The sequence below is a fragment of the Danio rerio genome, chromosome 24, assembly GCF_049306965.1.
Source record: "Danio rerio strain Tuebingen ecotype United States chromosome 24, GRCz12tu, whole genome shotgun sequence".
In the NCBI taxonomy this organism is placed as follows: domain Eukaryota; kingdom Metazoa; phylum Chordata; class Actinopteri; order Cypriniformes; family Danionidae; genus Danio; species Danio rerio.
In genome coordinates, this window is record NC_133199.1 from 7,943,663 (window position 1) to 7,964,598 (window position 20,936).

The window sequence follows — 20,936 nt, forward strand, 5'->3', positions numbered from 1 at the left end:
GCACTACCTGAAGAACATTTTAACATATACCAAAGATATATCCCATAACATTTTACAACAATTTACTCACCAGTAACATTGGAGAAGCTGAATCCACTGCTCTTCAGACCTTCAAACACAGTGTAGAGTGTAAATGTATATTTAGTCCCAGGAGACAGAGATTTGACAGTATGTTCCACTGTGGATTGAGGAGATGGAGGAGTTTCCACTTTATCCTCATATTTCAGCTCATAAGAATATTCAGCTTTGTCTTTTTTCCACTGTAATGTTATCGTATTCTCACTCTGATCAATGACTGAAACACTTTCAACATTTGGTGGAACTGAAGAGCAAAAACACAGAAAGAGACATTCAGTTTCTGTTTTATACTCAGAGAGAGAGGGGGGGGGGAGAGACAAGTGGACCAGATATCCTTAATTAAAAGATTAAAAGCATAAATCACAAATTCCAACTGGCTATAATGAAACTCATTTCCCGATGTTACATTCCATGGTGTTTTGAATGTATTGTTGTGTTTGGTTTCTTTTCCCCCTTTCTTCTGTTTTCTTTCTGTTACCTGTTTCTCAACTAGGAGTAGAGGACAGGAAGTTGATTAATTGTCTGCCAGTTGTAAACTATATTGAAGCTTGCTTCCAGAGTGTGGTTTCATTCCTGCATGGTTGTTTTGTTGAAAGATAATTTTCACTGTTATGCTTACCTTGTTAAAGTTAAAATCTGTTGTAAAAGCTTTTGAATTTGTTTAAACTCTGCTATTGAAACTAACTTTGTGTTTGGAAGCTGTAGCGAGGTGGGTGCCATTTTATTTCTAAAACCCTTTTACTCTTGTTTATGTTTAGTTAGGGAGTTAGTGTACTTTTTAGTTGATGTTAATTTTATTTTACTTTGTCAGTTTAGACAGTTTTACTCGCTGTACTTTTGTTTTTTTGTTTTAGCCTTTCCCCCTCCTGAAGTCCATTTTTGGTGCCCAGTTTTGTTATCATTGTACATTTCTGTTAATAAATTCTTAAATTTGGTGTGTTGTCATGAAGGCAGGGGACTGATCTACACTCACCCCAACCAACATTAAAACTTTTCACTGTTGCTCAAACTCCTAGAAATTTAACAGCACAGTCGTAACACCAAACATATGAAATAAAAGACTAATAAAGCTCATATATAAAAAAAGTCTAAACAATACACTCTAATAATTCTGTGTGAGCGGTAATCTGGGGAAGCTGTTCTGGAACATCATCAACAACAGACTCATGGGTTTCCTGACAATGGACTATGTCCTCTACAATGAACTATGTCCTCCACAATAGTCAAATTGGCTTTCCGCCAAATTACAGAACAGCTGACCATACGTTCCCCCTTCAGGCTCTGATTGACAAATACATCAACCAAAACAAAATATTTTCTGGCTTTGTAGATTTTCAAAAGCATTCAAATCAATTTGGCATGAAGGTATGCTTCTAGAATCAGGTAATGGTGGTAAAATATACAACATTATTAAAACAATGTATTCAAACAATTAATTATAATTGGAAATAAACAAACAGTACTCTTCACTCAAGGGCATAGTGTAAGACTATGCTGTCCACTGTCACTTTTCGATATTTACATTAATGAATTGGAAAAACTCCTAAAACAAGCAGAAACACCTGGTCTCACAATACAGTACATGACTCCAGCATAAAACGGCCCCTGATTCAAATGGTCCTGAAGCTACAGAGACATCCAAAGAATCCAATCAAATTATAAAAACACAAACTATTAAAAGTCTCTTTTTAAGGTGCAGTAGGTGATTGTCCTCAAAAACATGTTTTTGTTGTGCTGAAAGTCTCTTCATATCTTGATACTAGTAATGACTAAAGTAAATAATCTAAATGTATTTATCGGTATTTTTATATTCTGTGTCAGGGATAAGACTAAAATGTTCATCCAATTAAAAATTTTGGGTCAAAATTATGATAGGTAGTCCAAACTGTCTGTTAACAAATGTAGATTTATCTATCTGTGCACCCTCTTCACGCAGATAGATATGTCATTTGCGTGTTCATGTGCAGAATGTCGGCCTACAGCTGACAGAAAGAGTGACAAGAGGCAAACTTAGCATCAATCTGCCCTTCCTTCTAAAAGACCAACGTGGCCTTGTCTCCACAAAAAAGAAAGATTGTTTTTGAAAGGGCTTCTGCTAAAAATGCTGAATCAAAACTTGTCTAAATCCTGAATCAATATGGAGGTGCTTTTACAACTTTTAAAACACAACTTAGGACATATTTGACAAAAAGTAAGTAAGTAAGTAAAGTTTATTTATAAAGCACATTTAACTTCAGTTTGCCACTGACCAAAGTGCTAAACGAAACCATAGCACACACTCTAAAACAGTAAAATAACAATAAATGTAATACTAAGAATAATAGTATTACAGCAACAAACCACAATAAAGATTAAAAGCCTGGAAAGGCAATAGAAAAAAAAATGTGTCTTAAGTCTAGACTTAAAAATAGAGAGAGAAAAAGCATTCGTAATGTCCGGTGGCAGCTAGTTCCACAAACGTGGAGCAGCGACTGCAAAGGCTCTATCTCCTTTCAGTTTAAGTCACGACAGAGGAATTTGCAGTAAAATTTTACATGACGACCTAAGAGACCGAGGAGTTGACTGTAAGTTAATAAGTTCTGATATATAAGAAGGTGCTTGCCCATTCAGTGCTTCAAAAACAATAATTAAAATCTTGAACAGAATTCTAAAATTAACAGGAAGCCAATGAAGGGATGCTAAGAATGTTGAGATATGAGCATGGTTTTTGGTGCCTGTTAAAAGTCTAGCTGCTGCATTTTGAACCAACTGCAACAGTGTCAATGAGGATTCAGGGAGACCAACATATATATGCAAGGAATTGCAATAGTCTAGGCGGAACATGATAAAAGCATGTATGACTTTTTCCAGATCTTGAAAGAAAAGAATGGATTTGAGTCTGGAGATGATCCTCAGCTGATAATAACTATTATTAACGACTGAGCTAATTTGTTTTTCTAGACAAAGCTCTGAATCAAAGATAACTCCTAAAAAGAATTTACATTTCACAGAAGGGCTTATAATTTTGACTACACACACAGACACACACACACACACACACACACATATATATATATATATATATATATATATATATATATATATATATATATATATATTTTTTTTTTTTTTTTTGGACTGTAATGTAATGATTGTAACTTGAATGACTTACCAGTTGCCGAATAGAATGGAAATCCTGAGCTCCTTAGCCCCTCAAACACAGTGAAGAGTATGAAGTTGTATTTAGTCCCAGAAGACAGAACTGAGACTGTATAAGTTACTTGATTGCCAATGCCAGCAGTGATTACTTCACTGTCAATCCCATCTCTCTGCAGTATATAATTGTAACCGCTATTGCTGCCAGCTATATCCCACTGAAATGTTAATTCAGACTCTGTTTGATGAGTTATCCTAACATCGTTAACATTAGGGGGAATTGTTTGTCCCTGAGGAAAGAAATAGCAATCATTAAATAATGAAATATTGTATGATTAACTCCAAAACAATGAATTTATTTATTCACACATTAATTATTATTATTATTATTATTATTATTATTATTATTATTATTATTATTATTATTATTATTATTATTATTAGTAGTAGTAGTAGTAGTAGTAGTAGTATGAATATTATTATCATTGTTTTATCTTATACAGCAGATAACATGCATAAAAACATAGCCTATATATTAAGACAAAATACTAATAATTAATAAGTAAATAAATAAATTTCAAAATAAGAAATACACCACACTCAAAAGTATGTGTAAAATAAAAATAAACACAATTCATTATAACATCCTTTAAGGTACAGTTCTTAGAAAATCATAACTCAGTTATAAAGAGAACAATTAAATATTGAATTTTATATTCAGTAATGAATTTAATACCATTAATTTTTATTTAAAAATTCTCAAGTAAAGAAAATAGCATGATGTCCTATTTGCTTAATAATGCATAATAAACAATACATATTTTGAATATTATAAGCACTTGGCTATCATGTGATAATACTCTTTTTACATGATGAAAATATGTCATCATAACTAATCAAAAGTATCGAAGTAAAAGTAATTAACACTTACATAGAACTATGTTATGTCGACATGACGTTATACAGTTGGGGCACTGTTGTTTTGGTTTTGCTATTTTGTTTTGCGTTTATGCGCTGCAGGACGGTGGGATACTATATAAGTGTAACGCCACATCACTTTGGGATAGCCGCACATCAACATTTTGTGTGAACCTGAGCTGTGTTTGAAATTTGCTTTATGTGTGTGCTTCTTATTTTTTTGCCTTGATCTACCATTGTTTCCTTAACTTTTGTGTGGTTTGTTTGCCATTAAATATTGAAATGGTTTTTTGTTTCAACTCCTTTGAGAACTGGAGTGTGAAAATTGTATATATGTATTATTCTGAATGAATGAGAGGGATTAGGTAAGCTTTTTATTTTAAGCAGCATTCTTTTAGTTAAACACTTACTAAGTTATGGATTTGGCCACACCTGTAAGTTTGAGAGTGGGATAGATGCAGACCTGACGCAGTGCAATCTGAGCTGCATCCAATGCTTTTTAAAGGGCTCACCTAACCCTACCACTCACAGTGACATCACAGCTCCTTTGAGTGCATTGTGTCTAACATTGCATCACTGAGAGATGCAGTCTCAGCTTGTACCATAAAGGCTGCATCCAGATACTATTGGTGAGTTTTGCTTTGGAAGAAGAGAGTGGGTATACGAAGGTTTTGTTTTATTTTGTAGTTATAGGGGAATATTTAAATTAGTTTACTTTTGCTTTATTCTTTTCTTTTGTTTGGCACCTTTGTCCTCCTTTTGTCTGTTAAATTTGGTTGATTTTACTTTGGTGAATTCGTTGTCTTATTTCCTATTACTACTTTTGTGTGAAACTTTATTTTTCTAAGCATTTAAACATCCACAGCTTGTTTAAAATTTACAAATTCACTTAAATAGCACTTTCGTGTCTTGTTGTTCCTCATATATTATAAAAGGCAACAATAATTACAACTGGCTTAATGTTTTCCTTTTCGTTCTCCCTCTACCATTAAAAAAGAACGGAGCAAACTACAATACAACTTAACTTGCAAATGTTGAAAAAAATAAATCAGCAATTCCATGCAAAGTCAACCTTGCTATGAAAAAAATTAGGTTTTCACCAAAATAGTGAAACCTTTTCTAGGTTTTTTTGTGTAGGCTTGTATTTTATAGTACTCTAAAAATACTCAAAAATGTCTCTGTCAACCTTTTTAAGCTATTTTATTTGATTTACCAAAGTCACACAAGTGGTAATTTCCCATCTGTCACACCCATAACAGTGAAATGTCACATACATAACAAAGCTTTTTCCTTATGAATGCAAAAATGTTAAGTAAAATAAAATGAATCATGTTTGTTCTATAGTGAGCCAACTCACTTTTAATTCGCATTGTTTCTTTCAGGCTGTGCAATTTCATTTCCAGAATGTCTACAAAGTATGTTATTTACTGTAAACACGCAGACGTTTTTGGTCACATCCATAACGCATGTTTATTTTCCTCATTTAAAATCTAAAACATGTTTACACATTAATATTTTTCTGACTGCATAACTCTGTGGTTAGTTGTTTTAGAAAATATAAACAAATGTTTCAATATAATGGTAACAAATACTTTCTCTGTGAACCTTTGTTTTTAAATTTTACTGCAAATGTCGCATCCACAACGCTGGAATTGCTCAAATGTTTTTTTTTTTCTTAATGTAACATATTGTTAGCTATTGAGACATTGGAAAGTGTCATAATAATACTTACAGAACTACAATAATAACAATAATACAGCTGGATGTTTTTATTTATATATTTTTGATTGCAGTAGATGCAATCTGAAATAGTGAGGACATGTAAACTTATATAGAAAAGCCACCTAAATGGTGGTGAGCTTTAAGATGCACAAACTCAAACAGTGGCATAACAGTGAAATAGTCAAATATACTTTAGAATAAATATTTTTTTTAAGAAATTTGTCCTGCATTAACAATCATCCATCTATTTTCCACTGAAATAATTTATGATTGTTAGTCTAGTAAATGATTGTCTTAAACAGGTTCCCGTAAGTATTTCTGAAAACAGTACAGAATTGATAAGAAAGCTATTCAAAGCTAACAAACAAGGAAATAGAGCGTGATCAAAATCTGACAGCTTGTGTAAACACACAAAGTTCAAAACTACTCTAATGTTTAGCCAGCTATTTTCATTTAATTATTACATTGTGTTGGCGGTTCACTCCACTGTGGTGACCCCTGATTAATGAAGGGACTAAGCTGAAAGGAAAATGAATGAATGAATGTTTTATATTTTAGATAATAATATCAGGTGACAGCAGTAAGAAACTGCAGATTTAACAAATATATGGAAACACTTTAATTAATTAAATACCAAGTAAAATATTAGTACATGATATGTTCTGTCATCATGCAAACACAAAATAATTAGTTAATAAAAATGTGCTATTTTAAAACTTTCATTTTTAAATGTGTTGATTTAAAACACTTAGAAAATATTGTAAAGGGCTAATACTTTTAGTGTCAACTGTTTAAAAATTCATTTACAATCCATAACACTTAACTTGGCATGCACACAAATTGAAGGAATATCATTAAAACTGATGACTAAACATTAAATAGCAGACCCAAACTAGCTTTTGTTGATACAATAAATTTAGTGTGATGATTTGAGCCACCACAATTGCTTAAAAATAAGTTGCCTGCTGGTCATTTTTAAAAATCTTTTCAGTGAAGTGTTGTAAAAGTATTTTTTTCTGGTGTGACATTTTTTTTGTAGCAAATAATACAAATGTGTTAATCTACTTTTATTTTTTTCTTTAAAAAAATTGCAGAACTTTCATGTTAACCTGTATTTTACACCCAGTATGTATTTGTGTTTTACACAAAACACTGACTCAGATTTTTGTATGCCCAGAAGTGAAACATTCATGAAAGGTGCAGTACTTATGTGCATGACAGCACTGTATTCCCACCGTGTCCTCACCACCAGTGAAACATTCTTATTTTATTACTTACTGCATTTCTCTGATTGAAAATGAGCTAGATCCTCAAATCCTGCAAATGTAACTAGACCCTCAAATCCTGCAAACTGCTGCATACCATCTGAAAAGACCTTTAGGAGACCTTCAGTTTCAGTTTAACCTACAGTTATTCATACGATCTCCACAAGAAAAAGAAATATGAAGTCAATTTCCCAACTTAAAAAAAACAAAAGCATTAAAAAAAAAAAAAAAACATAAGACAGAAACCGAGGGTATGACCAGCACACATTACACGTCCCTAAATGAACTGTGTCTGACAAAAACGTAAAAAGCTTTCACAAATGCCATGGCCTATAAAATTACATTTGTCCATCACAAAAACTCTCCCCGTCCCAATCAAGATGCTTCTGCAACCCACTTTTGTAAAATTACAGTTAGAGAGTAAAACTTACCGATGCAGAAAGCACACACAGCAATGCAAAAGCCAAAACCTGTTCCATGATCAACACACGTCACACTGCAATGTCCTATTTAACACCTGCATTCAAAAACTGTCTTTAATCAGAGTAACTTGACATTAAAGTTGAGCTCTGACAAACATCCGCTTCGCTCTTCTCTTTATTGTGGTAATAACAGATAATAGTTCAGACATTTTATAAATGGTGGAGTTGGGAGTGTCTTGATATCTCTAAAACCTGTGTAGGGATTGATTTTATTCAGGCTTTAAATATGCCCAGCAATAAAACAATAAAAACTCTGGAATCTGAAGAAGAGGACATGTGAAAAAATCAAGAGCTTAACAACTACAGTCCCACTGTTTATTTTTCCCCCCAATTTCTGTTTAACGGAGAGAAGATTATTTCGACACATTTAAAAAAATAATAGTTTTAATACCTCATCTCTAATAATTGATTTATTTTTATCTTTGTCATAATGACAGTAAAAAATATTTGACTAAATATTTTTTAAAGACACTTCTATACAGCTTAAAGTGACATTTAAAGACTTAACTAGGGTAATTAGGTTAACTAGGCAGGTTAGGGTAATTAGGCAAGTTATTGTATAATGATGGTTTGTTCTGTAGACTATCGAAAAAATATATAGCTTAAATGTGCTAACAATTTTTACCTTAAAATGGTGTTTAAAAAATTAAAACCTGCTTTTATTCAAGCTGAAATAAAACAAATACGACTTTCTCCAGAAGAAAAAATATTATCAGACATACTGTGAAAATTTCCTTGCTCTGTTAAACATCATTTGGGAAATATTTACAAAAGAAAAAAATAATTCAAAGGGGGGCTAATAATTCTGACGTCAACTGTATATACTGTATAATTAAGACTTGAATATTCATGTATACTCTTATCTTGGAGTAATTGATGTTGCACATTTATTTCTGAACTAGGTTTTATTTTTTGATTTTGTAATTGGCATTGTACATTTTTTATCTGAAAAATTAAGAGTTAAGTTTTTATGCATTCTTAATTCTCTTGAAATCTTTATATTCAGAAGATTATGTGGAGTTTGCAGTACATCTACACTCAACAGCCACTTTAGTAGGAACACCTGTCCAACTGCTTGTAAACATAAAATGCCTTATCAGCCAATCACATGGCAGCAACTCAATGCATTTAGGCATGTAGACATGGTCAAGATGATCTGCTGCAGTTCAAACCGAGCATCAGAATGGAGAAGAAAGGTGATTTAAGTAGCTTTGAACGTAGCATGGTTGTTGGTGCCAGATGGGCTGGTCTGAGTATTTTAGAAACTGCTGATCTACTGAGATTTTCATGCACAACCATCTCTAGGGTTTACAGAGAATGGTTAGAAAAAGAGCAAATATTCAGTGAGCGGCAGTTCTGTGGGTGCAAAAGCCTTGTTGATGCCAGAGGTCAGAGGAGAATGGCTGGACTGGTTCCAGCTGATAGAAAGACAACAGTAACTATAAAAATAACCACTTGTTACAACCTATATGCAGAAGAGCATCTCTGAACGGACAACACACTGAACCTTGAGGCGGATGGGCTACAGCAGTAGTAGACCACACAGGGTGCCACTACTGGCAGCTAAGAACAGGAAACTGAGGCTTCAATTCGCACAGGTTCACCAAAATTGGACAATAGAAGATTGGAGAAACGTTGCCTGGTCTGATGAGTCTCAATTTCTGCTGCGACATTCAGATGGTAGGGTCAGAATTTGACGTCATCCATGGATCCATCATGCCTTATATCAATGGTTCAGGCTGGTGGTGGTGGTGTAATGGACTGAAAGTGGACCCCACCTTGGAGGCCATAAGTACCAATTAAGCATCATGTCAACCCTGCAGCCTACCTGAGCAATGTTTCTGGCCATGTCCATCCCTTTATGACCACAGTGTACCCATCTTTTGATGGCGACTTCTAGCAGTATAATGCGTCATGTCATAAAGCCTGAATCATCTCAGACTGGTTTCTAGAACATGACAATGAGTTTGATGTAATCAAATGGCCTCCACAGTCACCAGGCTTCAATTCAATAGACATTGGGTAAACTAAATTGTCCATAGTGTATGAGTGTGTATGGATGTTTCCTAGAGATAGGTTGCAGCTGGAACGGCATCCGCTTGGTAAAACATATGCTGGATAAGTTGGCGGTTCATTCCACTGTGGCGACCCCAGATTAATAAAGGGACTAATAAGCCGAAAGGAAAATGAATGAATGAATAATAGTAAGTAAAATATCTTACCAGGACAGGCATTCTCATGCTGGCTAAAGACAGACAACTTTTCTAAAGTTAAAATTGATGTGGTTAAATTTTAATGTGGTTAGCTAAAAGTGGTTAGCGAAAATTGAGACAAGCTGAAAACATTGCCGTTGGTTTGTCTCTGCATGTGAATTGTATAATGTGCTTACATACATATTTCGACCTTAATTTAATAAAAAAGTTTCACATTTGCTAATCAATATTTTACTAGTATTTATCATACCTCTTCATCGTGTCGCGTTTGTTTTGGTGTAATGATTTTGATAAAGGAGGCTCAGAATAATACTGTGCAGCCTCCCCCTCCTCATCTCGCTAGAGTGGCTCTGTGTGTTTAACTCCTCAACTGTGGGTGTCGCTGTGTGTAAGCAATAGAGTAGACGCCGTGCCGAGAAAACAATACGGTAATATAAACAGGATAAGTCAAAGCGTTTAGGTTTTTCCCCTCGTTTCCAGCAGAAGTCTGTCGACTATCGTTGTTGAAAAGGTGAGCTGGCGATTTTCATGTACTGATAAAGAGAATCTATATTGTGAATCTAAATGGCGTTATAAACATCCATCTAACGTTATCGTTTTCTGTCTTTGTGTTTGATATAAAATTAAGTAACTAACGTTATATATCAATTATTAGGCTGATTTCAACGGGGTTTATCATGGGATTTAATATCAACTAGTAATTTAAGCATCAAGTAACGTTATAACCTTAGACTTTAAGGATTACTTTCAACGTTGTGCTTCTTTGTAAGGTTTTGGACTTTGCTGTAGCTGCACACCTTTAACTTAAAAGATTTAAACGCTTTTAAACATCTTAAAATAGCAATTGAATCACAATACACAAACCATGCAACATTTTGTATGTGTTCATGAGCGATTGTATTTTGCACATTGTGTAAGTTCTTGTGGTATATAGGATTCATGTAATAGAGACGATTTCCTCTATTCGACCAATCTAAATGCTTATAAATGCAAGTTTTTAAATGATTTTCCTGTTTTAAGTAAGAGAAATGCTTTAAAGCAGAACTGGATGTGTTTAGTACTTCCACTGCCTTTGTGGCACAGTTGATAAATGTAGTTATACTGCAGAAGTTCACTATCAGTCTTGTTCTGTTATCAGCACTGAACAGTGAACTCTGTTAGAGAGAGTCGTGCAGTATGTATATAACCATTTATGTTTGCATATTGTAACCACATTGAATGTTTCTATATAAAAAAAAACTGTCTGAGTATTTGTCTAATTAAATTTTATAAACTGTTTTGTGTATTTCTTTTCAGAAATGTCTCTCATCAAGCAGAATCTGCACTCAAATAATGAGGCGAACATCAACAAGCTGATCAACCTGAAGCTGACGGCCTCTTATGTGTATCTCTCTCTGGTCTGTTTAGAAATATAGTCACAACTTTTTAAATGTATATAAAAATTGATATTAATTTCTTAATGTAAAATGTTTAATGTTGTTGTGCTCTTGATGGGTTGTGGAATATTTTAAGAATACAGAATTCTATTAAATAGTTTTAACATTACATCCGTGACTCTGCTGTCTGCTTTGTCAGTAACACTTATTGTTTCTCTTTCTGTCTCATAGGGAATGTATTTTGATAGGGATGATGTGGCTCTACCCAACTTCTCCAAGTTTTTCCTGGAGCGTTCACATAAGGAGAGAGATCATGCGGAGGACCTGCTGGAGTATCAAAACACAAGAGGAGGACGAATCCTTCTTCAGACTGTTGCGGTCAGTGAGTTTAAGAATATATTTATGAATTGCAGAAAGATTTTTACTTTATTAAATGTGCATTATTGTGAAAAATTAAATTGAATTAAACAGTCTGAAGTTCTGATTGCTTTTCTAAGCATTTGCGGTTAGTTTAAATATACCTTACTTTTGAAACTTGTCTCTGATGCTAAATTTTAAAAAATATCTTTTGAAATTGTCTTGAAATTAAGAATTGTTTTTTATTCACTTGCATCTCAATCATTTTTTTTTCTAAAGTGCGTAATACAAAGTCTCATTAATAGTTAAGACCGACTTTTTTTTTCCTTCCAATTAAATTTCCTCAGTTTTTGCCTTAAAGTGAAATAACAAGAACAGAATTGCATTAACCTACAATTGTGCTTCTAAGAACTGTAAGGGCATCTGTTGTGTAAAAGGTGCTGGATAAGTTAGCCGTTTATTCTGCTGTGGTGACCCCTGATTAATAAAGGGACTAAGCTGAAGAAAAAACATGAATGAATAGGTGCATTCGACATGAAGCACGGCTGGAGCCGGTGATCAACGAGATTAGCTGAGCGCAGGCGGGGCAATGTAAAAAACGGAGCCGTCAGGCCGGACACTTCGGGGCTCAAAGTTGTGATCGCTCATCATGACTGCCGCATGGTGTGATCATGTATGTATTTATTACAATAACAGCAAAAGATTTACAGTACAGATAAAACAGAATACAGTCTCTAAAAATTTAATTCATTTTTAAACAACACAAGATTTATAAATTAAATTTAAGTAGCCTATATAACAAACGCATGAGAAATAAGGGGGAAACGACAGGACATATAAAAAGGAAATAAATATCCACAAATAGGATTAGTTTGAATAATAAAAGCATTTTCAAAACAAGCACTTTAATCTAAAAAGATTGAACAAAAGGAATAATGAGCTACATTAAGTAGAAATTTCCTAGAAATAGCAGGTACATCAATGTCACTTTTAACATTTCTGCATAAATGGCTTAACAGAAAATAAAATATTTTAATATCATCTGTTTTTATATTTAATAAAATAATTTTTTAACTTAATTTGTTAGTAAATCTTTTTATGGGTGTTGGGATCAACAATGATAATTATTTTATTGCAAGTCTGTAGGACTTTTTTTGAGTTAATACTTGGGTTATTTACTAAAGTTTGTCATTTTAAATTGTTTATGGAGCTGAATACAGTAGTCTGTGTAAAAAAAGGTTAAATATACCTGTGCAAACAATCTAGCCTTTATAACCAGATTATTTAACAAAACATGATTACAGCAGTAAAATATTTGTAGTCTTTTAATAAGCATGTGTACAAGGTAGAGATGGTATGAAAAGTTAATTGTTTATGAAATTTGTGAGACTGAATTTGTTCAATAATAAAATCGAAACGCACGTGGTTGTCATGTGGTGAACTCAATTGTGTAATATCAGTGTTGTCATCTCAGCTCCAGCAGTCGCTCTTCAGATGCTGCAATGAGCGAGCTGATGCAGCTGCTAAAGATGCTTTGAAGCAAGTTGTGAACAAATGCCAAATTCCTCCGTCAGAGATGAAACCTTTTATCAACGCTTACATTTTAAACAAGTGGCAAAAGGAATGGGATGCATTAGAAAACAATAAATTACATGAAATCCAACCTGACGTTTCACACAGAATTTTAAGACATTTTAAGAATCGATTTGATCAAGTAGTTTTTACCAGATGTCGTATTGGGCATACGAGAATAACACATGGTTTTTTGCTCCAAGGTGAAAACCCTACTCAGTGTTTGTGCTGCAAAACTCATCTTACTGTTAAACATATTTTACTGGACTGTCCTGCTTTTACTGATTCCAGAAGGACTTTTTATGAAATTAACTCTTTTAAGGACATTTTTGACAAAGTAACACCTGAAAAGATTTTAGAATTGTTATCATGTATTAACACAAAAAATCTTATTTAATTTATGTTTTATTTTGTTTGTTGATTTTTAAATTGTATATTTATTGTTGAAAGATTCCTGCCATGAAGATAGCCTTGGTTGCTGACATGGCACTAAATAAAAAATACATTACATTATTGATGCCACATGTGACAATCACGTGGCGTCGGCGCAGCATCAATCCGGACTAAATTTCTAACCGGCGTGCACCACTTTAAGACAGATTTTAATCGGTCTGCGCAGCGCTGCATTCGGATGTCATTTCAGCTGATCCTCGCATCTCTACTAGGTATAGTTTCTGAAGGAGTTGAACTCCCAGAGCTAGGTGCACCTCTGAAAGCATCTAGTGGACTCAGACACGGTGCCAAACGAGTCTACACTGTTTTTCAGCCTTCCTAAAGCACATAAAGCACAGCTACTATCTCAGTAAAATCCTTGTTTGGCATTAAGGCAAAGAAACTCAAGTCACTGGGCAGATAGAAGCCCTGCGCATGATGCAAATCCTCATCTATTGTGAAATGAATTTGACGCACAAATGAAGCGAGTAAACTCAATGTTCACACGTCTATCTACATGCGAATAGCTTGATTTATTTGTGTGAACGCAGCATTAGAATGCATTTGACCACAATAGTGTTTACCCTGGAAAAACGGTCTGTTTGAATGTGCAACAAGCGTCATGCACTTGTTATCAGAATGATAAATGCATCTTAATACAAGATGCAAACCGGGGTCTTATCTGTGGAATATCCTATGTGTTTCTGCCAACAAACTTCTGATCCATTATTTTCATCTATTTTCTTTCTGTCGTTTATCAGAAGCCCAGTCGTGATGACTGGAAAGGAGGTATTGATGCGCTCGCTTTTTCTCTGGAACATCAAAAGTCTATTAACCGATCCTTGCTGGAGGTCCATCGAGTGGCAGGAGAGCACTCTGACCCTCATGTGAGTATCCAGTATTTACATTTCGGTTTTAAAGTCTGACTTGACAACACGTTTTTTTTTATTTTTTTTTTTTATATTTGTTCAACGTATTCAAGTATTGTTTAGTGTTTTTATATAAGTGTAAATATTTTTCTGTCACACTTTTCCAGCTCTCTGACTTCCTAGAAGGTAAATTCTTCACTGACAGCCATGAAACCATCAAGACATTGGGTGACTACTTGGGCAGTCTGAGTCGCATCACGTCTTCGGACCCACACGGCAAGATGGCGGAGTATCTGTTTGACAAGCACACACTCTCATCCACTCAGATCTCATGAGTTTGCTGCAACAAATTCACGTTACCGATACGCAAATGTGGTCAACTTCTCTATTTCATTTTCACCTTTCAAGATACATTCCAGTATGAACCACATTTGACAAGTTGAATGAACGATAATCAATGCAAAAGTTAGAAAATGCTGTGAAATGTGCTTTTATCCAAACATGGTGCCCTCGTGTTAAAGCCTTAACTATCCCTTGACTGTTTACAGAATAGTTTAGGTGCCGTGTAAAACTATCTTGTCCAAAACCAGCCTGTAGGATTTTCAAATGGGGTTAAGTACAGCGCAAAAATGAAAGAGTATTTTTAGAACGCCAAAAGCTGAATTGTTTTACCTCCAAAATGGTGCTCTGTGTCAATAATGCAATAAATAAAGCAAGCATTCCAAACAAATATTGCTGATTTTTATTTATTTTTTTTCTTGAAAGTAAATACATTTTGCTTCTATACAGTATTTATGTATTTTTTTTTTTTTCGTTTACAATATTTTATTACGCCTTTTTTCATGTTTGTTTTTAAGTTGGGCGAGGCAATGGCGCAGTAGGTAGTGCTGTCGCCTCACAGCAAGATGGTTGCTGGGTCGAGCCTTGGCTCAGTTGGCGTTATGTGTGGAGTTTTCATGTTCTCCTTGCGTTCGTGTGGGTTTCCTCCGGGTGCTCCGGTTTCCCCTAACAGTCCAAAGACATGTGGTACAGGTGAATTGGGTAGGTTAAATTGTCCGTAGTGTGTGTGTGTGTGTGTGTGTGGATGTTTCCCAGAGATGGGTTGCAGCTGGAAGGGCATCCGCTGCGTAAAAACATGCTGGATAAGTTGGGGGTTGTTTCCGCTGTGGCTACTAAGCCGACAAGAAAATGAATGTTTTCAAGTTTCTATATTAAGAGCAGTTTAACAGATTTAGAGTAACTTGACACTTTGAACTTGGCGTTGTACTCATAAATCAATTGTGAAACACTGTCAAATGATTGTGTTTGTGTAAGGGTTAATGGCTAATTTATTCAAATCAAACCCAGGAGCAAATTTAACATAAGAAAATGTATAGTCAATTGTTAGTTTTAGTCAAGTACAACAGAAGTCTTTGGCATCAGTTTGCCTTATAATTTAGAGCAAATTTCTCTTTAATACAAAATACCTATGCAACTTGGTTAGCTTGTACAGTTATTAGTCTTTTCAAGTTTAATTAAATTGACTATAAACAATTAAGTTGCCCTTCACCCCCAGTAGTTTTGAACAAACAGCAAATGTCATTTGAGTGTATGAGGAAAAGTAAGAATTATTTCTGTTGGTTTGCTTTCACAGAGGCAGCTTAATTATATTAAATTAAAAGCTAAACAAGTTCTGATCTCCCAAAAACATCAAGTAACTTCACATTATACAGATCATGCAGAACTTCTTAATGACATGACCAGATAAACCAGTTTTAAAAGTGCTGATCTGCTGGTGTCTTCTCTTTTTTTCACACATACGCAGACACTGAAACTACCAGCTGTTTTAACCCATGTTGTAGGCAGTTGTGTTACCCACAGAGATAAGGACTTTGAAACCGCTGACTCATTATGTGGCGTGTTTAGATATGTAGATTGTCCTGAGGATTTTATGCTTGCATGTTATTTTGTTGTGGATCATTGTGGATCACGCTTAACTGCTCTGAATGCCTTAAAATAACTTCTTATATCAGTAGTAAATATATGGATCAAGCTGAGTACACCATTTAGCCACTTTGGATTTGCAAATGTTTCTTTGAAGTGTGATCTCTTAAACAAACCTTGGGGGAAACATTTCCATGTTTTTATTTTTTTTATTTTTTATGTGAATAGTCAATGTGTATGACATGTAGATGATAAATGGACTATTAAACTCATTGTGTGAAGAGGCAAACACTGCAATTAAATAAGAATATGCAGTTGCTTACATTTATATGGCACTTATATTAAATTCTCATTTGTTATGCTTAGCTTGTAAAAATCATGAAAGATTTCACAACAGAAAGACAGATTCCTCAACACGATGGAATTATTCACATTTTTTAAATAAAAGGTCTATAATTATAAAAGGGCAGAGGGATTTGGAGCCCTTCCTGCTGAATAGGGATCAGGTCACTATGTTACATTTGTTGAGAACATTTTCTGAATTACTGCTCCAAAAGTGGCTCTATAATATTTGGATCTGGTGCTTGTGCAGGCCATGGAAGAGGTTTAAGTTGATTTTCATGTTCATTAAACCACTCTGTCACCGGTCTTGCAGCGTGTATTGGTGCATTCTCATCCAGATACACGGTACCGCTTCCAGGATACAATGTTTGAACCACTGGGTGCACATGGTCCTCCAGAACAGTTTGGTAGTCCTTAGCAGTGACATGTCCATCTAGCACAAGTATTGGAACTAGGAAATCCCATGACATTGAAGCCCAAACCATCACAATCACACAAACAAGTTGGCTTACCCGAGTTGTTTATTCAAGATTCATAACTGAACAGCTGCTTTCAGTAATGGAATGGAAAACATCAGTGGCTGGTTGCATTAACCAATCTGACTAGTCACACAACTTAGTTATGTGGTTTGTTCTGTAGCCAATCCAAAAAAAAAAATCTTAAGGTGGCTAATAATTTTGACCTTAAAAGATTTTAAAAATGGTTAAAACTGTTTTGTTCCAGCCAAACCGAATAAATTAATAAATAAAATAAACTATTATGTTCCTAAAGCAACTTCCTCCTTTTGGATTTTCCATTGATTTTGCATTTCAGCACGACGACATAAAACAATTTGATGAGTATTGAATATGGTTACAATGTCACAAAAGCATTTTTTTTTCTATAAAAAAAATCAATTGATGTTCTTTTTGAGACTAGCCTGGTTTGAGAGGAGAGTTTCAATAAAAATCACTGTCTTCGTCAACTTCAAAATCGAGCACATGCAACTCCTCCTTTTTCTTTGTCCCTTCTTCTTCCTCATCCTCTGTGCTGCTTGGAGGATCTCTTCTGTTCCTCTTTACAGTCTGATGATATTCCTGATAGATTCCAGTCAGAGCCTGAGCAGCTTCTACAGAGACTTTCAGCTTTCCCACCACTTCCTGCTCTTCATTCGGACTGACAACTGACAAGGAGAAAAACAAACACTAAATGATGCGTGTATATTCCAAGTACATTTTCATCTCCTTCTAAAATGACTTTATTCTCCTACCATTGATTTGTTTTTCAATAACATCATTTCCAGTCAGCAGAAGTTCTCGTAAATCCAAGTAGGCATAGCCGACATCTTCACATTCTTCTTGCTCCTTCATGGGCTCACTGACCACTGTGAACTTTAGCCTGCATAAAGGAAGCTTAGAAATCTGAATATCTTTTTGTATACAAGTATTTATTTTAATTTTAACATGGAATTCTTTTCATTACATCAATATCTCTGTGTTTACCTGCCCTGGTTGGGGTCAGTGCCTTCCAGCATGGTGTAGAGGTAGTGTCTCAGTGGAGCTGCTCCCACTGAATCCACATGGATAACTGATAAGAGGACATCAGTTGTTAATTATGTGTCTCTTCAACAATATTCATACCAAATTGTAGGGTTGGTTCACCAAAAAAAGTAAATTCAGTTTGTTCTGTTTTTTAATTGCTTATCCTAATAATATTCCAATTCTCAAAGACCTTTATTTATCTTCAGAACACAAAAGAATAAATTTTAGATGAATTCAGAGAGCTCCCTCATCCTCCATAGACCACAACAGTCCCGAGACCAGTATTTCAAACTAACATCCCTTTTGTCAGATTAGACTGTGCGTTTACTATTAGCAATCCAATGCTTGCATATCATGCTATTAATGCAAACATTAACCTGATGCAGAAGGAAAAAGTAATTTTTTTCTGTGCACAAAAGTGTTCTTGGAGCTTCCTGTAATTACAGTTGCAATGTTTGACTGTTTTTGGTTCCTTTTCTTTGAACTGCATCTCTGCACAAGAAGTTTGGCCAGAGGAGAAACGGTCGTGCCCAACTGAGCCTGATTTCAAGTTTTTTTCTTCAATTTCATCAATTTGTGAAATTTTGTGATCTACATTGTAAAAGCGCTATAGAAAAAAAAAAGATAAACTGAATAGAATTGAAACCTTTTAAGACCTTTGCTGTTTATGGAGGATAAAAGACCTCTCAGATTTTGTCTAAAACTTATTTTGTGTTCTGAAGATGAAAGGTTATGAGGGTTAGAGATGACATTAGAGTGAGCAATTAATAACAGAATTTTCTTTTTTTTTTGGGTGACTTAATTTAATATAAACAAATATACAAACAAAGGTGTGCATAAGATGTACATGTGCTAGTAAAAAATCACTGTAGAGTTAAAAAATAAGCTAAAGTTAAATTTTAATATAACTTCATGTAATTGTAATTACCAAATAATTAAATGTGGAAAAGCTCTATATATTTAAATTGCACCAAACAACAACATTATTCTTATTCATTCCTTCATTAATTTTCCCTAGGCTTAGTCTCTATTTCAGAGTTGGCCTCAGTGGAATAAACCGGCAACTATTCCAGCTTGTGTTTTATACAGTGGATGCCCAGCTGCTGTTAGACACAATGCACTTAATGGAGCTACTGATGCCACTGTGAAGGATATGGTGAGGGGTGGGGAAATGTCACCTGGTCCCCCCGGGACTTAAACCAGCAACCTTCTTGCTGTAAGGTAACCGTGGCGCTCCAAAATTCTTATAAAGAAAATTATTTTACTAAAGTACAGTATACTGTACGTCTTTTTCAGAAGGCTTGGTGAACAGCATTTCACTTGGTAAGTGGTGTTTTTATTTATGCTAATCAAAACCCACTCACATCTCCTAATCAAGGTATACAATACATTTCAATTGAGAGGTTATTTTATTCTTAAAAACACTGACAATCATTTCTGATTTTTTAAATACACTGCTGCATGTTGAACGCAGGCTTTGGAAAACTCTTGACTCGTGACAGAGTCTGGCTTGAGTTTGTTTTTTTAACACAAAAGAAGAATGAAGGCTGAAGAATACTGGAAACTAGTAACCACTGACTTCAATAGTGTTTTTTTCCTACTATAGATGCCAAAGGCTTCCAGCATTCTTCAATATACCTTCTTTTGTGTTCAACGGAACAATAAAGCTTAAACTGGTTTGGAACAAGGGTAAGTAAATGACAGAATATACCTTTTTTGGTGAACTGCCCCTTTAAATTTTGTAGCTGAAGATCACCATTGAAGATCATCTCGTCAAGACACAAAGGAAAATTACCTCGTGTAAAGTTATAGTGTATTTCCTCCCCGTCTGTTGGTTTACGAAGTGACATGGGGGTTTCTGTTGTCTCCATGGGAACACCTAGAAGGCGGTACTCTACGTAGACCTGATGCACTGACTGGTCAAGTGCAATACTGGATGAAGGGTTAAAAGACAGTGAAAGGATTTCCACTCTGAGTCGGTCTCCCTGTGAAAAGCAAACACCAATTATTTAGCTGCTTGTTCAAACTACTTAATACAAATGAGTTGAATAACAAAATTTGAGATTTTTGGGGGGTAAAACTTAATTGTTTTATGTTTAAACCACTTTAACATGTTAAGTATTGATTTGTTGGGACAACATGCATGAATTGATAGTAACCATGCATTTTTGACAATGTACTGACTTTTAACATTTAGAAAATTAAATATACAAGTATTTGAGTTGACACAAGTGGCACAACAGTAAATTTATAGTGGAAATATATACCATATATAAATATATACGATCTCCTAAGTAGTGAGATTTGTTAAAACATTTGTACATTTGTAAATTAAATATTATTAATTTAAAATACTGTGTTCTACATTGAACAATTTCAAAGCGCCTTTAGAGAAAGCCATATATTTATGTCTGCAATGCTTTAGTATTTTACTAATGAGCAAATTTTACAGATGAGATGGTTAAAAAAAATAATAATTATATATATATATATGTGTGTGTGTGTGTGTGTGTGTGAACTTATTTAGATTGAGCTGTATTTATAATGTTGACAAGCACATATACGGTAACAGTGCACAGTAACTCAGCACATCTGATATTCAAGGCAATTAGCAAATGTAAGTATTGGTTGTGGTTAACATAAGTGTTTTAAATATTGGTTTAGTTTTGTTCAAAGCAATATAAAATAAGTTAAGTAAAAGTGAAAAATATGCAAAAAGCATCATTGATGAT

The 20,936-nt window shown here is 34.5% G+C and overlaps 3 protein-coding genes across 19 annotated transcripts in view; 1 reads left to right on the plus strand and 2 right to left on the minus strand.

The window, feature by feature from the left end:
• Window positions 1–10,295, minus strand: part of LOC569071 (receptor-type tyrosine-protein phosphatase H) — a 28,201-nt gene extending 17,906 nt beyond the window's left edge. The window contains exons 1-5 of one of the 6 annotated variants that reach the window (XM_073941429.1): window positions 10,064–10,187; window positions 7,550–7,635; window positions 7,132–7,276; window positions 3,230–3,503; window positions 71–322 (exon numbers count right to left, since the gene is read on the minus strand). Coding sequence is in view for 2 of the 6 variants with exons in the window: in XM_009297279.4 (XP_009295554.2) it covers window positions 71–322; window positions 3,230–3,503; window positions 7,550–7,597 (574 nt within the window). In the remaining 4 variants the exon portion in view is untranslated. Of the gene's footprint in view, window positions 1–70; window positions 323–697; window positions 773–3,229; window positions 3,504–7,131; window positions 7,277–7,549; window positions 7,636–9,428; window positions 9,549–10,063 lie in introns of those variants that run through there. The other 5 variants (XM_009297279.4, XM_073941427.1, XM_073941428.1 and 2 more) reach the window with 5 other exon arrangements.
• zgc:56095 lies at window positions 10,275–15,149 on the plus strand. Of its 2 annotated transcripts, none has more exon segments than NM_213013.1 (5): window positions 10,275–10,324; window positions 11,110–11,210; window positions 11,421–11,567; window positions 14,312–14,437; window positions 14,587–15,149. In NM_213013.1, coding segments are annotated over 4 exon segments (540 nt in total). In that variant the 5' UTR covers window positions 10,275–10,324; window positions 11,110–11,111; the 3' UTR covers window positions 14,755–15,149.
• Window positions 15,150–17,187: 2,038 nt separating this feature from the next.
• rpgrip1 (RPGR interacting protein 1) overlaps window positions 17,188–20,936 on the minus strand; it is a 29,581-nt gene continuing 25,832 nt past the window's right edge. For all 11 annotated transcript variants that reach the window (XM_068217154.2, XM_073941421.1, XM_068217153.2 and 8 more), the window contains 4 exons: window positions 20,000–20,189; window positions 18,166–18,250; window positions 17,934–18,061; window positions 17,188–17,846 (listed from right to left, as the gene is read on the minus strand). In XM_068217154.2, coding sequence (XP_068073255.1) covers window positions 17,623–17,846; window positions 17,934–18,061; window positions 18,166–18,250; window positions 20,000–20,189 — 627 coding nt within the window. In that variant the 3' untranslated portion in view covers window positions 17,188–17,622. The remainder of the gene's footprint in view (window positions 17,847–17,933; window positions 18,062–18,165; window positions 18,251–19,999; window positions 20,190–20,936) is intronic.